Raw genomic sequence first — 21,410 nt, forward strand, 5'->3', positions numbered from 1 at the left:
TATAACTGCATCTGAGGTGTGTCCTTGCTGCGGATTACTTTGAGTAAAAATAAAAAGACACAGGTTGTTATCTGGTGTTTGATCAGTTTCTGTGCAGTGTGGTGAAGAGGGTGGAACAGATGGTTGGAGTAAACCCAAAATAAAAACATGGCCTTTTACCCCAGTGCCAATGTTGAATTGGCTGAGGTGCAAAGTGTCTGTGGACCAGATCACCAGCAGACAACCTCAAATGGACAATTTACCCTCCCACTGAATATGTGATCTCACCCACACTGAAGCTCACTGAACTTCTCACGTTAGAAATGTTCCTTCAAACTCATGAAGCATCAATCAATGCACAAGAAGGAGTCTGGTCCCAAAGCACTTCACACCTAAAGAAATGATTTAGTAGAATGGTGATGTAGAAAATGTAGTTGATAATCTATGCTCAATGAGCTTCCACAGACAGTGTGAAGCATGGGCAGATCATCAGCATTTTCTCAGTGATGTTACTTAAGAGATGGGTAATGGCCAAGGCACCCAGGGGAACTCACTATGCCTTCTTCAAAACAGTCCCATTGGATCACCTAAGTCTGTCTGAGGGACCAGACAAGGCCATACCCCTGAAAGTGTGGCACTTCCTCAGCACTACACTGAGAATTTTGTGCTTCAATCTCTGGGGTGGGTTTGAAACCTTGGTTCCATAAGAAAGAGGTGAGAATTCTGCCTGCTGATCCACAACAAACATTGGTTCTTTCAATTTCACAGCTATGAATCATGAAAAGCAGCAACTTTATTTCACTAGAGCTTCCTATAAACACATGGACATGCTTGCATTGACACAATTTCTTTCAAACTCAGCACTCTTACTTTAATGATAAACATCAATATCAGTGAGAATTCGAGAAAGCATGAATGAGGTGTGTCTGATCTCAGTTACTGGTTCCTGAAACCTTCTCACATAGGGTAGCGACAGATGCAGGTGCATTTATGGTCTGAACCACTGGCTGAAACGAAGTTTGGAGTTTGATGAGAAGATTGAGATATTTATTCTGGAGCAATAAACACCGAGGCAGAGCTGGTACTGAGAGCTCAGTGTGGAGCCGGTTGAGCTGAAGACCGACTTTCTCTGCTCTCCTTCATGTCGATCTCCTCACTTGTATGTTTTTGATCTTTTCAGAATTTTTTGCTGATTTAACCTTCCTTGCTTTTGATTTGGGCTGGCAAAATGCAAAATGAGGATTAGAAAATAACCTAGCTATAAGTGAATTCAAACCAGCCACAAAGTTCCAACTTTATCTCAAAATCTGGACAACCACATTTGTTCTTTTGCAAACTAAACATGAATTTCAGAAGAGTCCATTGAAAAATGGAGGGCATTAATTTCTATACTATCTAGTGCAGCCTCGTCCCAAAGCCTTTATGGGTCAATGAAGGCTTTTTAAAGGGCGTTTACTGATGTGATGCACAGCAAGCTCCCACATACTTTGGAATAATGACCAGATAATCTGCTTTTGGGAACACCAGGGATCACACCTTAAAGTGAAATGGATATGTGGAGAGTTGTGTGTGCAAGGAACATCTGGAGGACTGAAATTCAATGCCACAGGTGTGAATTTATAAAATCAAATGAACTCTGAATTTACACAAATTGTATCTTTAATACATGTTTTCTGCTTTTTTAAAACCATTTTTACCTCTGTGCTATAACAATTCTGTGATTCAATGACCCAGTAATATCAGTGCACAGAAGTGAGCATTTTTCAGGGTCTGGGTGTTGTTGGCCAGGCCAGCATTTATTGTCCTTAAACCAAGTAGCTTGCTGGGCCTTTTCAGACTGAGGGATTTAAGAATGAGATGTGCAATGGGTCTGGATCATTTATAGGCAAGGATGGCAGATCCAGCAAATCACATGGATTTGTGTGAGGATTCAGTTGTTTTTGTGGTCACCATTGCAAATGATTTGTTGTTGTTTTTCCAAGTTCCACAATTGCCGTGGTGGGGTTTGAACTTGGCTGCCTGGATTACTGGTGTGCTCATTTAACTGCTGTTGCAGTAACATTGCCCCACTGCACTCTGCAACATTCAATGTTCCTCACAACTATACGTGTTCATCCTCTAACCCAGGGAGACATCCCATGGTGCTTCACAGGTGACCTGAAGCAAATATTGACATCAAGCTGCAAAAAAAGATAGTGGCCAAAAGCTTGAGGCTTTAAGAAACATTTCAAAGGAGGAGACAGAGTTCCAGAGCCCAGGGACAGGGTAGTAAAGAAGGCATAACAGCATGCTTGCCTTCATCAGACAGGGCATTGAGTATAAAAGTTGACAGGTCATGTGGCAGTAATATAAACATTTGGATGGGCCACATTTGGAGTATTGTGTTAGTTTTGGTTTTGCCGCACTATAGGAAGGATGTGAAGGTTTTATAGAGTGTGTAGAAGAGGTTCACCAGGATGTTGCCTGGATTGGAGTATATTAATTATAAGGAGAGGTTAGACAAATGTGGGCTGTGCTGTACTGTTGTGTGTTCTATGTAGGCAGCGGAAATCCAGGAACATCAGGAGGAAAGAACTGGAGGAGTGCGGAGATCCCAGAGTTGCAACCTCAGGATATAGGAATTCTTGGACATCTTAACGTGGATTAAACTGGCCTCTTGATGTTAAGATATCAAGCAGATGTGGAGGATGGGCTCAAGTGATGGAAAGTAACCAGGAGACTGAAGTAGGTCTGCTGTTGTGTCACACCAAGGAGCAGTGCTGGTGTTCCTCTAGGACTCAGGGTGTTACCTTTGATTTCTGTGCAATGTACCAGCCACGGGGATAGCGAGCAATTTTGTCCAAGTGTTCCTCAGACTTGTACCAGTCCTCAAGCCATTTGAGGTGGTTGTACTGTGGCTCGACCCGTTTGAGGCGTTCCTGCATAGCCTGGTTCTCACGAGTGACTCTTTCCAGCTCGCGTTGCCGCTTTTCCCTGTTCAAACTGATTCACAAAGGGTACAGCAGTTTAAGAAGGAGTTCACATTCACCCAGATCAGTATGTCATCCTCAGGTCATCCATGGTCTCTAATTCCCTGGACACATTCTGTTCCCCTTCTTGACCACAGGTTCTGTGTTAACCATCAGCCAGTCCTCTAGAACTGGACCTTTTTCCAAAGAATTGTTACACCTGTGCACCAACATACTTCTGGACAATTACTACAGGAGCAACCACAGCACCAAGTTGCACACAGTAAGCCCCAATGAGATGGACAATCAGCGAGGGAATGTGGACAGGGCACTGGACAAAGTCCCTTGATCTTATTTTAAATAATTTGGTGACATTTTTCACCCTCACCACCCTTCCAATAGCAGTGCCTACTCCATGCAGCCCCTCTGACAGTGTGGCGCTGCCTCAGTACTGCCCCTCCAATTAACAGGTTCCCTAGTCATCTCCCAGCTGGAGCACCAGGTCCTGTTCTGGCCTTGCCTTCAGAGAGGTTGTGGAGGAGGTTTACTGGAGCAGTCCCAGGGGGAGGGACTGGAGAAGATGGGATTTCTCTCCTTGGAATTTAAATGGAGGTTCAAAATCAAAAGGGGTTTTGCTGGAGTAAACAAGGAGAGACTGTTTCCAGGGGCAAGAGGGTGGGTTCCAAGAGGACATGGAGTCATGGAGTGAGGGTGATCAAGAGAAGAACTGGTGGGGGGGGAGGGGGAGAGGTGGGGAATGTTTTTATGCAGTGAGTTACTGTGATCTGGGACATGCTGCCTGAAAGAGCAGTGGAAGTGGATTCAACGGGAACTTTCAAGAGGAGTTGGAGAAATGCTGGAAGTTTTTGCATGACTTTGGGGAAAGAGTGGAGAGGGAACTGACTGGAGACTTTTTCACCGAGTTGGCAGAGGATCGATGGGCTGAATTGTTTGCTGCATCATTCTGAGAAAATGACAAAAGGTTTAAACTTCCCAGAAGTTTTTCCATCAGCTGTCACTCCGATAGCATGGGGAGCCTGGCCAGACCTGGAGAACAGCTGTGTGACCCAAGTATACAACAACTCCCAGTTCAGGGACTGAGGATGGAGCAGGGAGACTGCAGGTACTGGCTCACATTGAAATATCCATGGTCAGAGGGCACAGGCAAGAAGGAAAGGCACCTGTTTGACTTGTACTGATTCATATTGTCAACTCGCCCAGTGGTCCTCATGATTGTTGACATCTTTTCCAGCAGTTTCTTGTTGTTTCTCTCTATGTTGGAGAGGTGGTCTTCCTCAAGCTGTGCTTAAATGCAAACAACAATCAGCACACTTAACCAAAGTGCCAGGTCTGAATACACAAACACTACTTTAATGCAAAGAGATGAAACTGGCTGCCAGGAAGCAGCTGAAGCTTGTGGGAACAGACCAGGCCAAATCCCACAAAGAAAACAATATCAGATTTGTACCGCACCTTTCAGGGCCCCCAGCCCCCAGAGAGGTTCACAGCCACTGGAATAGTGTGTCTGCAGTGGTCCAGGCACGGTAGCTCAGCACTGAAGTGGCAGGGTCTAGATTCAAGTCAAATACTTCAGTATAACATCTTGGCAGACACTGAGGTACAGTAGAGAGGAAATGCCACACTGTGGGAGGGGCAGTACTGAGGGAGCATAACACGGCGGGAGGGGCAGTACTGAGGGAGGGTCACACTGGGAGGGGTGGTACTGAGGGAGGGTCACTGAGGGAGGATCACACTGGGAGGGTCACACTGTGAGAGGGGCAGTACTGAGGAAGGGTCACTGTGGGAGGGGCAGTACTGAGGGAGTGTCACTGGGAGGGGCAGTACTGAGGGAGGGTCACACTGGGAGGGGTGGTACTGAGGGAGGGTCACACTGGGGAGGGCGGTACTGAGGCAGTGCTGCACTGTGGGGGGGCAGTACTGAGGCAGTGCTGCACTGTGGGAGGGGCGGGGGGTGGTACTGAGGCAGTGCTGCAGTGTGGGAGGCACCATAATAAGGCAAAGCAAATAAATATGCAAGTGCTGGAAATCTGAAATTGTAAGAAAATGCTGAAGATACTCATTAGGTCAGATAGCATCTGTGGAGGGAGAACCAGCGTTAACATTCTGATGAAAGGTCAGCGACCTTTGTAGTTCACATAACAGCATAAAAAAATCTGGTCATTCACTTTGCTGCCTGTGGGATCTTGCTGTGCATCAGTTAACAGCTGAGTTTGCTTCATTACAGCAGCGACTGCACATTAGGGATCCCATTGGTTACAAACTTTGGGTCATCCTGAGCAGTTGCTAAAGGGCTTTTTAGAAAACCAAACTTTCCTTAGTAACCATTGTAGTAAATGATGCAACAACTTTGTGCACAGCAAGATCCCACAATGAGCACTCTGGTAATGGTCAGGTCAACAACTTTAGATTTTGCTTCAGGGAAATGTTTGGGAGAATCCACTGCTGTTACGGTGCAAGTGGAGATCCTTTACATCCACCTGCCGTCTCATCAGAAAGACGGCCCCTCTGACACAGCAGCTCTCAGTACCACACGCCCCCAGCATTTCCTCTTCTTCCTCGACCTGCCCCACTGATTGACTCCTCAGCAGAGGCAGTAACTGAACTAAAATAGGAGCATTTCACCCTGTGCAGCCGGGAGCCCCTACAGCAGATCAAGAACAAGAAGTAAAAGACCTTGTTACCATTTCCCATCTCATATTTCCACACACACCACAGTTAATTTCCACCAACATTTCACTGCTGACCTGTCACTGCAATGACAAACAACAGTGTGATGTGACAAGGACCTGGCACGTGTGATAACTGGGGGGTTGCTGATATCACTTCTGCTCCGTTTCCCAGTGTCACTCAATGTCATTAAGGTTTTTCTTAACATAGGCAGGCTCTGAAAGTCAGCTGGGAAAGTGTTTCCGGCAGACACCATGGGCCAGGACCAATGGAGACACAAGGCACACACCAAATGTGACAATAACACTGCACAGATAAACACAGAGCTCATGCAGCACATAAAAATAAGAAATATGGCCCATCGAGCCTGTTCCGCCATTCAATAAGATGGTGGCTGATCTGGCCGTGGACTCAGATCCACCTACCTGCCTTTTCCCCATAACCCTTAATTCCCCTACTCTGCAAAAATCTATCTAACTGTGTCTTAAATATATTTAATGAGGCAGCCTCTACTGCTTCCCTGGACAGAGAATTCCACAGATTCACCACTCTCTGGGAAAGGTGGTTCCTCCTCATCTCCATCCTAAATCTACTCCCCCAAATCTTGAGGCAATATCCTCTAGTTCTAGTCTCTTTCGGTCTATGCTGGTTTTTCTGCCCCACACAGCCCCCTCCGACCCCTCTCCATCTCCCCCCATCCCCCCTCCCTCCTGCGTACATCCAGCTTCCCCTTAAACCCATCTCTGCTCTTCACCGTGGTCCTTCCAGTGGGGGTTTCTCCGTTCTCTCTGCTGTCCGAGGAACCAATGTTCTCCTGAACTCACAGATGGATTTATCAGAGACCATTTACCGTTGATTCTTCTCCCCTCCACATCACCATGGGCCAACCTTTCCTGGCTGGTGGCTTCAGCAGCAATTTTTATCTTGAGAGTAACCTCCTGCCCACTTCAGCCCCCTCTTGCATATTTCCCCGAGTTTCAATTGAGATATTTTTAATAGCATTTGCCCTGGGAGATGCCCTGACACATTGACAGAGGAAACTGCGCAATCCTGGGGAGAGAATGCCCACACAGTAGAGAAGATAAGGGAAACATTACCCTGAGCTTCTTAAATTTCAGCTGAAGATGAGAGAAGGTTTCAGGAGAATGGTTGTCAATCATTGATTTAGCCACTTGTACCTACAAAAGAATTCGACTGATAAACTGTTGAGAATATTTTGGCAATGAACAGAAATAACATTTAAAATCATTTCTAAACAAAACAATATTTACCCAGAGCACCATTCAGCCTCTTGAGCCTATCCTGATATTCAGTGGGATCAGGGCAGACAGATTACCTAACTCCATCTATCCACCTTGATTCTGGGAGCCCAACAAAGATGAATCCATCTCAGTTTTGGAATGTTCAGTTGACTGTCTCTGCTATGTCTTGTTCATCTGAACTGATGAAGGGTCTCAAAACATCAACTGTCCATTTCCCCCCATCGATGCTGCCTGACCCACTGAGTTCCTCCAGCGTTTTGTGTGTGTTGTTCCTGGTGTAAAGCAGTTGGCTAAGGGCCTGTTTCTGTGCAGTAACGTTGATATTGTTCTGTGATACCAGTCTGTTGAGTGTTGGACTACGTGCATTAACTAACAACCCAGCTGATGATTACAATGGTCTCACTTGACATATTTGATGCTGGTTGCACGAGAACCTCTGAGAAAGTAACAGAGCAGCAGGGCCGCTGTTGGCATCCCCTGGATCTGAGCTGTGCTGATGCACTCTTGCTGGAAATGGCCTCCTGAACCTGCCATGCTAGGAAGCCCCACCCCAGGCTTTCTTCAACCTCTCTGGCTTGGGCTGGGAGAGGCTGCCAGTCTGATTGGCTGTATTGTGGAGTGGACCCTTGCTCCACAGCACAAAAGGAGGCCACTTCTCCACAGGGCTGTGCCAGCTGTTTGAAAGCCCTCTGATTACTTCCAGTCCCTTGCTCCTTCATCATGTCCTGCAACTTTTCCTATAAATACATATTCAATTCCTTTTCACAACTCTCTCTCCAAACAAACATTCCTGTCATAGTATCACACAGCATGGAAACAGAACTTGGCCCACTGAGTCTGTTCCAACCACCAACAACCCGTTTACACTAATCCTATTTGGTTCTCCCCACATTCCCATCAACTCCCCCCAGATTCTACAACCCACCTACACGAGGGGCAATTTACAGCAGCTAATTAATCTACCAACCTGCACGTCTTTGGAATGTGGGAAGAAACCGGAACACCCGGAGGAAATCCATGCAAAGTCCACACAGACAGCACAGAGGTCAGGATTGAAGCTGGGTTGCTGGAACTTCACCACTGCACCACTCGTCATCTCCCCTCTGGTTCTTTTGTCTCTCACCTTCAATCAGTGACCTTTGACCACCAGTGCTCCTGCCACTGGAAGTGGTATGCAAACGCTACATACTGTGTACGCCCAGCTTCAATCTCCTCTGAAAGTGGAGGACTGGAAGGGACTGGCTGCACCAGTGTCACCTTATCGCTGGATCTGTCCCAAGCCAGACCCCAAGGAAAGTCACTATCAGCTAACTTTTCATCTTTGAGAATTAAAGCAAACAGGAAGTAAACCACAATGTACCTTGAGGCTCTTTTGTTCACATCTAATTGCTGCACTGACACAAAGCTTGGCCGAGCAGACTTGAGCAATGGAATCAGTATCAACAGCCTGTTGTCGTGGCATATTCACCTTCAGTCAAATCCCATCAATCAGATTACAACAATAATTATATGGCCCAACACTCACCCTACTTCATGGCAGCCCTATCATAATGAGGCCCTTGACAATATTGGCAACAGACCCAAAGCATTTGCTATCCCAACAACATCCTTTATTTTTATTAAATGCCCTGGTGTTCTCAATCTCATTGGCTCCTGGTTTGCACTGTCCCACATCCAGGTTCACTGACGTACATTCGCCCTCAGCCTGATAAATTCTCCAAATCCCCTCCCCTCCTTTTTCTGTGATCTCTTCTAGCCCCACACCCCTCCAAGATCTCTGCCCTTCCATGATCCTGCCCCCTGCGCATCTTTCATCGGTCAACCACTGGCAGCTGTGCCTTCAGGTGGCTGGTCCCCCAACCTAACCTTCTCCACCTCGAGCTCTGTCTCCCTCCTACACCCAGTTCTTTGAACGAGCTTTTCCTGTTATCTCCGTAAGTGCTTAAGTGCCAACCGTTCTTTGGAATTGCTCCTATGAAGGTGCTTGTGGTACATTAGAGACTTCATTAGATTCCTTCCCAACATCAATTCTTCCCTGATATCCTAGCTCGACCCTGCATAATTCAAAGAATTCCTCTGATCTGAGTCACTGCGATGCTGCACACAGATGAAGTAATTTCCATGGAAGGGTCAGACTCTTCCCCTGTTTCCATACCTGGATGGTTTTTTCTCTCAAATGAAGCAAAAAGTTAGAGGGAAGCTGGTGAACTCCCAGCTGCAAGCCTCGGCTACAAACAGTGAAAAGAACCCATCTGCCTCTTCAAGCAATTGGAGCAAGAGACTGGAGCTCATGGTCACGTCATGCAGCTGAAGCTCTGAACTGATTCATTGCATTAAAGTTCTGTCAGTGTTTACACGGGCTGTGAACCACCCCCTTAACCAAATTCAACAATTACACAGTTTTCCACCAACACGTGTCCAAACATCTGTAGCACTCCACAAGAAACACATTTACCCACCTCACCCTCTCCAGCTCCCAAACACACCATGTTTCCATCAAACAGCCTGCCTGTTGCATACACACAGCTACGTTCACATGTGACCTGTCCAAAGTCATGAAGTTCAAAATCACACATTTTGGCACTTGAAGTTAGCATCACACTCAAAATGCAGCACAAATTGCAGCCAACATCCTATCAAATCTATGCCAGCTCTTTGAAAAGTCCCAGCTCCCTGCTCTCCTTCAGACCTCCAAACTTCTTCATTTCCAATATTCCTCCATTTCCCTGAAAGTTCCTTACAGGCAGTGCATCTGAGATCTCAGCAGCTCACCTTCCCTCTGGTCTTTTCTAAAAGTGCCCTCTGTACACCAACACTTCCTCCTCTGGAAGCAGGTAAAATTGAAGTTAGTGGGCATCAAGGGGAAATCTCTGCAGTGGCTGGAGTCATTCCTTCCACAAAGGAAGATGGTTGTGGTTTTTGGAGGTCAAACATATCAGTCCCAGGACATCACTGCAGGAGTTCCTTAGAACAGCGTACTTGGCTCAACCATCTCCAGCTTCTTCATTAGTCATAAGGTCAGCAGGGGGGATGTTCACTGACCATTGCTCAATGTTCAATTCACAACTCCTCAGCAAATGGAGACACAAGAGCCTGAAGACGCTGGAATCTGGAGCAGCCTATGAATGTATGCAGCACGATCTAGACAACGTTCTTCAAAATGGTGGCCGTGGGATAATTCAAATCCACTAGAGAGCATTGGACCACCCGAATGATGGCCTCCCTTAATGGTGTGGTTTCCCCATGTCACACTGGAGGTACCGACCTGTTGACAGTGCAGCAATCTCCCAGTGTCACACTGGAGGTGTCGACCCGTCCGACAATGTAGCACTTTCCCAGTGTCACACCGGAGGTGCAGACCCATCTGACAATGCAGCACTCTCCCAGTGTCACACTGGAGGTGTCGACTAGTCCGACAGTGCAGCACTTTCCCAGTGTCACACTGGAGGTACCGACCCGTCTGACAGTGCAGCACTTCGCCAGTGTCACACTGGAGGTACCAACCTGTCTGACAGTGCAGCACCCTCCCAGTGTCACACTGGAGGTACCGACCCATTGACAGTGCAGCACTCTCCCAGTGTCACACTGGAGGTACCGACCCATCTGACAGCATCACACTGGAGGTACCGACCTGTTGACAGTGCAGCACTCTACCAGTGTCACACTGGAGGTGCCGACCCATCTGACAGTGCAGCACTCTCCCAGTGTCACACTGGAGGTGCCGACCTGTCTGACAGTGCAGCACCCTCCCAGTGTCACACTGGAGGTACCGACCCATTGACAGTGCAGCACTCTCCCAGTGTCACACTGGAGGTACCGACCCATCTGACAGCATCACACTGGAGGTACCGACCTGTTGACAGTGCAGCACTCTCCCAGTGTCACACTGGAGGTGTCGACCCATCTGACAGTGCAGCACTCTCCCAGTGTCACACTGGAGGTGTCGACCCATCTGACAGTGCAGCACTCTCCCAGTGTCACACTGGAGGTGCCGACCCATCTGACAGTGCAGCACTCTCCCAGTGCACACTGGTACCAACCCATCTGACAGTGCAGCACTTTCCCAGTGTCACACTGGAGGTACCAACCTGTCTGACAGTGCAGCACCCTGCCAGTGTCACACTGGAGGTGCCGACCCATCTGACAGTGCAGCACTCTCCCAGTGCACACTGGTACCAACCCATCTGACAGTGCAGCACTTTCCCAGTGTCACACTGGAGGTACCAACCCATCTGACAGTGCAGCACCCTCCCAGTGTCACCCTGGAGGTACCGACCCATCTGACAGTGCAGCACTCTCCCAGTGCACACTGGTACCAACCCATCTGACAGTGCAGCACTTTCCCAGTGTCACACTGGAGGTACCAACCCGTCTGACAGTGCAGCACCCTCCCAGTGTCACACTGGAGGTACCGACCCATCTGACAGTGCAGCACTCTCCCAGTGTCACACTGGAAGTGCAGACCTAGTTCCCAGTTTGAATCTCCTGAAGGGGTTTGGAGTCCACAACCTCCCTTCGAAGGGGGAAGCCCCTGAACCATAGCCGGAACATTTATGGCAACAGAGGGAAAAAAACGTTTCTTTGAGCACAAAAGGTGATGGAGCAAGTTCAGGAAGAGCCCGTAACTGAGGGACACAAGCTCCAGAGAGGCTGGGTGATTTATGCTTTCCCTAATAGGAACAATCTCATTACTAGCCCTGCAGCCAGTTTTTGCAGTGAATCATTCAACAGCTGGACCTTCCAGTGAATAACAATACATTCTGAGTTACATTATGATGAATGGAACAATTGCCCCATTAACCAAAGCAACAAAGCACAACAGGTACTTGAAAAGTTATTTGACATAGTTATTGAATGAAATATATTAGCAGGAGTTCCAACTTTTTGATGAAGGAATTTCATTGACATATTCACCCCACTCCTTCTGGTTTAAAAGCAGCTTCTTCAATAAGATGGAAGCAAAGACGGACGTACTGAGAAAGAGTTACTGGCAACCTCAGCATGTTCCAGAGCCTTTGACGTGTAGTCAGTGCTGTAACGCAGGGATCAACCCATTGTAAATTACCTGGGGGGTGGTGAGGCAGGTAAAGTTATTTTTCTCTGGTGCAGGAGCTGTGGATAGACGTGTGAACCGGGCAGGAGGCAGGCAGAGGGCCACGACCCCCCTGTCCTCAGCCTCCTCCCCTGTTCCGAGGTGGGGAACAGCACTTCATCTTCTCATTGACCACGTTACAGCCCCTGCCCATCCCTTCTCTCCCTCCAGCCTGCCTGACCTGCAGGACGTCTCCAGCATCTCTCTGTTGACAACACACACGAAGTGATGGCGGGACCCGCTGCTGAGTTCCTGCAGGTAGGTATGTGTGTGTGTGTGTGTGTGTGTGTGTGTGTGTGTGTGTGTGTGTGTGTGTGGCGCGCCAGGCTCCAGCGTCCGCAGAGGCTCCTGTGTCTTCCCACGTTGATGGTTTCTGAAAGCCCCCCCCCCCCCCACTTCAGTCATTCTCCACTCTGCCACACACGCCCCCTTTTGTTCTCTCCCTCTTCTCCCCTTTCACTGCATCTCAGAACTAACCTCACCCCTAATTCCAGCTCTGATGGCAGTTCTCCCTCCGCAGACGCTGCCCGACCTGCTGAGTATTCCAGCTTTTACCCGTGCTAGAATGACTTGGTGGGACGAACAGTTGTGCCCGGACAACAGGGAGGAGTGGCCAGCGCAGATTTCCGGGGAGGCAGCCCCCTGTCCCCGCTCTCCCCGCCCTACCTTGCGCCGGTGCTCCCGGTAACAGGTCAGATCCCACCTCTGCTGCAGGAGCTTGCTTCCACAGGGGAGTACGGGCTCATAGGCGCGGTGCATGGCCGGCCGCTGGCCGCAGCTTTCGGATGCTGACAGCTCCCGTGTATCCGGGCTCACTGTTTGCGCCGGATCACGAGCCTGTTGCTATGACAAGCAGCCCAGGCGCTGCAACAAGAGCTCCTTTGTTCCACAGCGCCTGAGCTAACAGAGCTCCCGCATCGCGTCAGCCTCCCTCGCCCATCGGCCTCCTCCGAATGTACAACGGGACCTTTCTGCACTAGGGCAGTCGATGTCTCCAGGCCTGGCACCAGAGTATTCGTGTGTGCAGCCACTATCGTGCAGTGGGGAACTCTGGAAAGTGATTTACACAGAGCAACGTCCAGGAAACGGAAAACAAATGCGCCAAAAATCAAAGGACAAGTAATCCAGTTGAAGCGTTTCTCTCTCCACAGATGCTGCCTGACCTGCTGAGTGTTTCCAGCGTCTGCAGCTTTTTGACCTTTGACCAGGAGATGTGTCTGGACATTGAGATGTGTCTGGTCACAGGCAGAACATCCCAGCTGTTCTCTGGGTTCACATCCTGACATCTTTGATATCTGCTGAGGCAGACGGGGCCTCAGGTCAATGCCCATCTCCTTGAAAGGATACAACTGCAACATTGCAGCTGCTACCTGTCAGTGTTGTCTCACTGCTACCCCCCAACAGTGCAGCCCTCAGTACTGCCCCCCAACAGTGCAGCCCTCAGTACTGCCCCTCCCACAGTGCGACGCTCCCTCAGTACCTCCCCTCCCACAGTGTGACCCCTCCTCAGTACTTCCCCTCCCACACACTCCCTCAGTACTGCCCCCCCCCACTGTGTGACCCTCCCACAGTGTGACCCTCCCTCAGTACTGCCGTCCCACAATGCAGCATTCCCTCAGCAGTGCCCCTCCCATGGGTCACCCCTCAGCCTCCATCGCTCCATACCATTTTTGGATCCAATTAGCCAGACATTTATATAAATTGTAAAAGTTGAGGCCCCAGTTTTATAGGGCATTGATGAGACCACATCTGGAGTTCTGAATACAGTTTTTTTGATTTAAGGATGTTCGTGTGTTGAAAGCAGTTAAAAGAAGGTTTACTGGAATACTACTTGGAATGGGTGGTGGTGTCTTCTGAGGAAAGGTTGGACGGAGTAGGTTTATATCTGCTGGGGTTTAAAAACTGAAAGGATCCTGAGGGATCTTGCCAGGGTGGATGTGGAGAGCTGTTTTATCATGGGAGATTTAGAACTAGGAGTCACTGGTTGAGAATAAGGGGCCACCTTTGGTGACAAAGGTGAGTTAATTTTATTTTATCTCAGAGGGTTGTGAATCTTTGGAACCTTTTTCCTCACAGAGCAGTGAAAGTAGAGGGTTTGAACTTTTTTTAAGTGGAGGTAGACTGCTTCTTGACAAGCTAGAGGGTTAGGGATACTGGGGAGGAAGGAATGTAGATTTGAGTTTTCAGTCAGATCATCCAGGATCTTAAAAACAGAAAAAAAATAAAGCTGCAGATGCTGGAATCTGAAACAAAAGCAGCAACGCTGAATGAACCCAGTTAGTCAGGCAGCATCTGTGGAGAGAGAAACCAGTCAATGTTACAGGCTGAAGACCCTTCATCAGATCTTATTAGATTTCGGGGCAGGTTTGACAGGCCAAATGGCTTCCTCCTGCTCCTACTTTGCATCCACATTGATGACCTTTTCTCAGAATCTTTATCACAGGACATCTGTGTCAAGAGAGTGCAATGCCCAAACAACTGGAGGAGTTTAAATTCAAACCACATCAACCACACCCAGGTTCTGTCAGAAGATGCAGAACATCTTTCTAACTAGTCTGTTTTCTGTGGTTTATACGTGTTGCATTGCAGATAAAGGTCATAACTTAACAACAATGCTGCTGATCAGAAGATAGTGAGGTGAACTGAGGCGTTGTGTATGACTCTCGATGGGAAAGAAGATCAGAGAGCAGTCTGTGTCATCTGCAGCAGGTTATGAAAGAGAATTGCAGCAAAATGGGGAAAGCTACAAACAACACCACCATCAGTGAAGCAAACTGCCCTCTTTAACCAGGTTTTAGGCCACATGCCCTAATATCTCCATGTATGGCTAAGCTTACACATTGTCCAATAATACTTTTGTGAAGCATTTTACATTGTTTTGTTAAAATTGCTATATTACTGGAAGTTGTTGTGAATGCAGAGTATAAACAGTTCATGCAATGCTGAAATCAATGAAAATTTGGTGACAATTTTATGTGTCATTGCATCCTTGCAAAATCCTCTGTTAGGAGCGAGATTTGCTTATGCATTATCTGCAAAGTCCTGCCTATTCATTGACATCAGTCAGGAGTCTGCCAGACGTCAATCCACATATGGGAGAGGAATATGTTTGATGAAGCTCTTTATTCAGGGGAATGTGTTGGCATCCCTTCCCTTGTTTGTCATCACACATTGAGTGCTGTGACAAATGGTTCCATTCATAAGTTCTAATGAGCGTTTACATTGAACAGTGATTATATAATGATAGGAGTGTAAACGTGGGGGACCATTTCTTGTGTTGGATCTTCAAATGAGCCTCTAATTAGTTTCACACCTCTGCAATTTTTAAATTTTCAGATATCTCTCCAATTCCCTTTTACCATCCCTTCAGCATTGAGGTCCTGACACAGCAACTTGTTACATAGAACATAGAACAGTACAGCACAGTACGGGCCCTTTGGCCCACGATGTTGTGCCGAACTATGTAAACCTACCCCGCCATCAACCTAACCCTTCCCTCCATTTTTCTTACATCCATGTGCCTGTCTAAGAGTCTTTTAAATGCCCCTGTTGTATCAGCCTTCACCACCCCCAGCAGTGCGTTCCAGGCACCCACCACTCTCTGTGTAAAGAACCTACCTCTGACATCTCCCCTAAACTTTCCTCCTCTGATCTTAAATGGATGTCTATGGTTTCCAACACTCACCTTAAACTTGTTTGATAAGAACATTGCTCTTTGCCATGGTGGAGGAGGCAGGATCTGTGGAGGATGATGTGTTGTCGTCTAGGTTGGTGGGCTACAAGGTGGAGACAAAAGGAGCTCTCTCCTTGCTCTGGCTGGGAGGAGAGAGGGTGAGAGCGGGGGTGTGGGAATTAGAGGCAGGCCCGGTGGTTGAGGGGAAGTCACAGTTAAGGAAAAAGGAAGACTTAAGAAAGGTATCACCTTCCACAGGATTCCATTACCAGACACATCTTGCCCTGCCCTTTCAGAGTTTGAAGGGACTTTTCCGTCTGTGAATCCCTGCTCCACTCCTTCCATCCCTACCACACATCCCCTGTTACACAGCTTTGTGTCTCCTTTCACGTGCACTGTGGTAGGTGCAACAAATGCCTTTTACCCCTTCCTTTGACACCATCCAGGGACTCAATTAACCCTTCGAGGTGAAGCAGTGATTCACTGCGTTTCTCTCATTGCTCAGGTTGCGGTCTCCCCTACTCTGGAGAAACCAAACACAGACTGGGTGACTGCTTTGCAGGACACCTGCATTCAGACCGCAAGGGAAACCCTGACCTTCCAGTTGCCTACCACTTTAATCCTCCATCCCATTCCCTCACGGACATCTCTGTCACCTCACCTCATGAGAATGCTTCTCCCTCTTCTAAACTAGAGACAGGACAGGCCCAGTCTGTTTAATCTCTCCTCATCAGACATGCCAGGAAACAGCCTGTTACATTTTTCTCCCTCTGTCACAAGTATATCCTTCCTTAGGTAATGAGACCAGACTGCACGCAATATTCCAACTGCAGTCTCACCAGGATCCTCTATATTTGGAGCAACACGTCTCTATTCTAGTACTCAAATAACAATGCAGTAAGTGCCAGTATACTGTTTGCCTCTCTAATTGTTTCTGAAGCTACAAATTAATTTTCAGTGATCCACGTACAAGGACTCCCTGGGCCCTCTGAGCACCAACATCTTTAAAAAGAAATAAACTGTAGATGCTGAAAATCTGAAAAGAAAATGGCAGGTCAGGCGGCATCTGGAAGAGACAGAGCAACGTTTCAAGTCAATGACCTTTCATCTGGGCATTGTTCTATGTATGTAATCTCTAGTGTAAATTAATTCTCAGATGTGACTGGTTCTTCTGCTGATCCTCTTCTGTGTCCCCTGGGCATGACCTTCCTGCTCCTGGAAACAGTTGCTCCTTATTCACTTTATCAAATTCTCTTCTGATTTTGAACACCTCCATTAAATTTCCTCTTAACCTTCTCTATTCCCACTTCTCCACTTTCTCCACACAACTCAAGTCCCTCATCCTCGGGTCAGTTTTCTGTACTCTCTTGATCAACTTGAAATATCTCATGTAGGACTGTTAATATATTTCCAATTACTCTTGCACGACATTAATATTTTAACGTGTTAATTGAGCATGTGAATGAAAGAAAGTGTTGGTTCTCAGAAAATTAAAGTGTTCCATTAAACCTTGGAATTGGAATTGGTTTATTATTGTCACATTACCGAGGTTCAGTGAAAAACCTGTTTTGCATACTGTCCATACAGGTCATTTCATTACACAGTGCATTGCAGTAGTACAGGGTAAAACTATAACAGAATGCAGAATTAAAGTGTTACAGTTACAGAGAAAGTGCAGCACAGGCAGACAATAAGGAGCAATCCTTAACGATGTGAATTGTGAGGTCAAGAGTCCATCTCATTGTACTGGGGACCGTTCAATAGTCTTATAACAGTGGGATAGAAGCTGTCCTTGAGCCTGGTGGTACGTGCTTTCAGGCTTTTGTTTCTTCTGCCCGATGGGATGGGGGAGGAGAGAGAATGTCCGGGGTGGGTGGGGTCTTTGATTATGCCAGCTGCTTCACCGAGGCAGCGATAAGTATAGACAGAAACTTCTGAGGGTCACTTCCAAGCTCAAAGTTACCAGGTCCTATATCCTGCTACACCCATGACTGCTTTGACAGCATGAGCTTTCACAAGGAATGAACAATATCCAGCACACTGCTTGGTTCCTAAAGGCACAGGTTGGGGGGGGGGGGGGGAGGGGGGGGGTTGAAAGTGGCAGTGGTAAAGTGAGAGAAGAAAGTAGACGAGGAGAAGTGAAGGTATGTACAGAAACAGCAGGGCAGGGAAATGCTGTGAGAGGAGGAGAAGAGACAAAAAGGCAGCGGGAGCGAGAGGTTCAGGGATGGTGTGTAACAGAGTGATGGACGGATGTGAGGGGAGAGGGGAGGAGTGATGTGAGGGGAGAGGGAGGAGAGTGGTGGAGGGATGTGAGGGGAGAGGGAGGAGAGTGGTGGAGGGATGTGAGGGGAGAGGGAGGAGAGTGGTGGAGGGATGTGAGGGGAGAGGGAGGAGAGGGGAGGAGGGATGTGAGGGGAGAGGGAGGAGAGTGGTGGAGGGATGTGAGGGGAGAGGGAGGAGAGGGGAGTGATGTGAGGGGAGAGGGAGGAGAGGGGAGGAGGGATGTGAGGGGAGAGGGAGGAGAGTGGTGGAGGGATGTGAGGGGAGAGGGGATGAGTGATGTGAGGGGAGGGGAGGAGACAGGACCCCATGATGTGCATCCAAGAGTTTTGAAAGGGGTGGATATGGAGGTGGTCGCCTTCCAGAACTCTGTAGATTCAGCAACTGTACCTGTGGTTTGAAAGACAGCAAATGCGACCCCACTATTTCACAAATGATGGGGAGAAAACCCTGACTTGTTAACTGTTAGGGGAGATGCTGGAATGTAATAATGGAACATCTTGAAAGGAATACAGCAATAGACTGAGAAAAATCAGTATGGATTTATGAAAGGAAATTGTTGGACTGATATCCTGCAGTTCTTTGTGGATGTGACTGGTAGAATAGATAAGGGGGAACCGGTGGATGTGGTGTATTTGGATTTTGATGAAGTCCCACACGGGAGATCGGTCAAGGTTAGAGAGCACATGGATTTAGGGGTGATTTACTTACATGGATAGAGAGTTGATTATGGCACAGAAAGCAAGCAGCGGGAAACGTGGAAGCTTCTCGTTGGCAGGGTGTGACCAGTGGGATACCACAGGGATCAGGGCTCTGGGCTCCAACCATCCACAATCTATATCAACAATTTGGCAAGGGGAGCAAATGTTATATTTTCCTGTGATAGGAAACTAGGTGGGATTGTGAGTGGAGGAAGATGTCAAGAGGCTTCGGATGATGTGGACAAGCTGAGTGAGTGATCATGGCAGACAGCATGGAACGTCATAGAGTCGTGGAGTCATACGGCCTGGCAACAGGCGCTTTGGCCCACTGAGTCTGTACTGACCACCTATTTACATCAACACTACCCTAATGCCGTTCTATTCACCCCATATTCCCAACAACCCCCCCCCACACACACACATTCTACCACTCACCGACACTATGGCCAATTTACAGTGGACAACTAACCTACCAATACACACATCTTTGGGATGTGAGGGGAAACCAGGGCAAACCCACACGGTCACCGGGAGAACATGCAAACTCCACACAGACAGCACCAGAGGTCAGGATTGAACCTGAGTCATTGTGAGCTAGGGGCTCTGCTACCCCCACCACTCTGCCACACAATGAGGAGAATGTGAAGTCATCCACACTGACAGAACAGAGGATGTTTTAAATAGACATTTGTCAACGTCCAAATGGATCTGGGAGTGCTTGTACACAGATTGTTGAAGGTGATTTGGAGGGCAAATGTTCACCTTTATTACAAGGGGATTTGAATACTGGAAGTCTTATTGCAATTGTATTGGGCCTTGGTGAACCCATCCCTGCAGTACTGTGTATAGTTTTGGTTTCTTTAGCTAAGAGAAGATATACTTGCCATAGAGGAAGTGCAATGAAGATTGACCAGACTGGGTTGGAGGGTTTGCTCTACAAGGAGTGCTTGAGTAGACTGGTTCTCTTTCCTCAAGAAGAATGAGAGGAGATCTCATTGAAACTTCCACAGGATCGACAGGCTGGATGCTGGGGAAGAGCCCCCGTTCTGTAGAACACTGCATGGGCTGACTCCGTACACACGGGGGAGTTTTCCCATCCGCCACAAGAAGAGTGCAAATGTAAGTCCCAGGAAGAGAAAACTACAGTACTGCAGATCTGAGTCAGTACAACCTCAGAGGCTACGGTGTGTCCGCGAGTGTCTGAGGCTGCCGGTGAGGGCAGGGGGCAGGGTGTGTCTCTGCTGAGGACTCCTGTTCCGGCCAGAGCCGGGCTCCAGCCTTCACACTCAGGGCAGTGAGGCAACCCAAGAGGTGGAAGCGCTGCAGCGGAACCTTTGTGGCCAGGAGCTCTCGCAACCCCTCCCGTAACCTCAGTCCTGACAACCACACCCAACATCCCACCCCATCCCCGCCGATCCACCTTCCAGCGCTGCCCCCCCTCCTTCCGTCCTCCCTCCCCACCGTGCCGTCTCACTCACCCTTCATCACCCTCCACTCTCCCCATTGCCTCTTCACTCTTCTCTCCCCTCACCCCACTGTCCTCTCATTCTCCCCCCTCCGCCTACCCTCACTCTCTCCCTCACTTTGCCCTCCTCATCCCCTTTCTCCCTCACTCCCTCCTCCCTTTATCCCTCTTTACCTCGACATCTGTTCCCTCCCTTCACTCTTACTCTCTCCCTCAACCCCTACCCGCTGCCCTATCTTCCCCTCCCTCCCCCTCCCTCCCTCTCCCTCTCTCTCCCCGCTCCCTTCCTCTCTCTCCCTCCCTCCCCCTCCCTCCCCCTCCCTCCCCCTCCCTCCCTCCCTCTCTCTCTCCCCTCCCTTCCTCTCTCTCCCTCCCTCTCTCTCCCTCCCCCCTCCCTCTCCCTCCCTCCCTCTCCCTCCCTCTCTCTCCCTCCCTCCCTCTCCCTCCCCCTCCCTCCCTCCCCCTCCCCCTCCTCCCTCCCTCCCCCACCTCCCCCTCCCTCCCTCCCCCTCCCCCTCCCTCCCTCCCACTCCCTCCCTCTCCCTCCCTCCCCCTCCCCCTCCCTCCCTCTCTCCCTCCCTCTCCCTCTCTCTCCCTCCCTCTCCCTCTCCCTCCCTCTTCCTCTCCCTCCCTCCCTCTTCCTCTCCCTCCCTCCTCCTCTCCCTCCCTCTTCCTCTCCCTCCCTCTCCCTCCCTCTTCCTCTCCCTCCCTCCTCTCCCTCCCTCCCTCCTCATCTCCCCCCTCCCTCTTCCTCTCCCTCCCTCCCTCCTCCTCTCCCTCCCTCTTCCTCTCCCTCCCTCCCTCTTCCTCTCCCTCCCTCCCTCTTCCTCTCCCTCCCTCCTCCTCTCCCTCCCTCCTCCTCTCCCTCCCTCTTCCTCTCCCTCCCTCTCCCTCCCTCTCCCTCCCTCTTCCTCCCTCTCCCTCCCTCTTCCTCTCCCTCCTCTCCTCCCTCCTCCTCTCCCTCCCTCCCTTCCTCTCCTCCCTCCCTCCTCCTCTCCCTCCCTCTTCCTCTCCCTCCCTCCCTCCTCCTCTCCCTCCCTCTTCCTCTCCCTCCCTCCCTCTCTCTCACTCTCTTTCTCTCCAAGCCCTCCGCCAAACACACTGACATGTGCGGAGCTTCAGCGCTTGTCCAATCACCTCCGAGCGGGGCCCGGCCTCCGTCAGATAGCCAATCAGATAGCGTATCGGTTTCAGGCTTCAGCCAATGGGAGGGCGCTGAGTGATAGCCCACCGAACGTTGAGGCTGGTTTCCAGCGGTGACCAATGGGAGGCGGCGGGGCCGGCGCTCAGCCAATGAGCGGGCCGCATGTGTGTGTGGG

At 49.2% G+C, this 21,410-nt stretch overlaps 1 protein-coding gene and 1 long non-coding RNA gene across 4 annotated transcripts in view; one reads left to right on the forward strand and one right to left on the reverse strand.

Moving 5' to 3' along the window:
* Positions 1 to 17,109, forward strand: part of LOC127576076 (uncharacterized) — a 31,057-nt gene extending 13,948 nt beyond the window's left edge. The window contains exons 2-3 of the long non-coding RNA XR_007957166.1: positions 12,141 to 12,227; positions 14,559 to 17,109. This is a non-coding gene — a long non-coding RNA (uncharacterized LOC127576076). The remainder of the gene's footprint in view (positions 1 to 12,140; positions 12,228 to 14,558) is intronic.
* On the reverse strand, positions 772 to 13,478 carry LOC127576072 (uncharacterized protein CFAP97D2-like). Of its 3 annotated transcripts, none has more exons than XM_052026430.1 (5): positions 12,636 to 13,478; positions 6,713 to 6,793; positions 4,109 to 4,227; positions 2,769 to 2,961; positions 772 to 1,199 (listed from the first exon to the last, which is right to left on the reverse strand). In XM_052026430.1, exons 1-5 carry the CDS (start codon positions 12,726 to 12,728, stop codon positions 1,119 to 1,121), a joined length of 567 nt encoding a protein of 188 aa, XP_051882390.1. In that variant the 5' UTR covers positions 12,729 to 13,478; the 3' UTR covers positions 772 to 1,118. The 3 variants fall into 3 exon arrangements, with proteins under 3 accessions (XP_051882390.1, XP_051882392.1, XP_051882391.1); XM_052026432.1 differs by lacking the exon at positions 12,636 to 13,478 and adding an exon at positions 12,452 to 12,613; XM_052026431.1 differs by lacking the exon at positions 6,713 to 6,793.
* Positions 17,110 to 21,410: the final 4,301 nt, after the last annotated feature.

This window comes from Pristis pectinata, chromosome 11 (assembly GCF_009764475.1).
Source record: "Pristis pectinata isolate sPriPec2 chromosome 11, sPriPec2.1.pri, whole genome shotgun sequence".
Taxonomy (NCBI): domain Eukaryota; kingdom Metazoa; phylum Chordata; class Chondrichthyes; order Rhinopristiformes; family Pristidae; genus Pristis; species Pristis pectinata.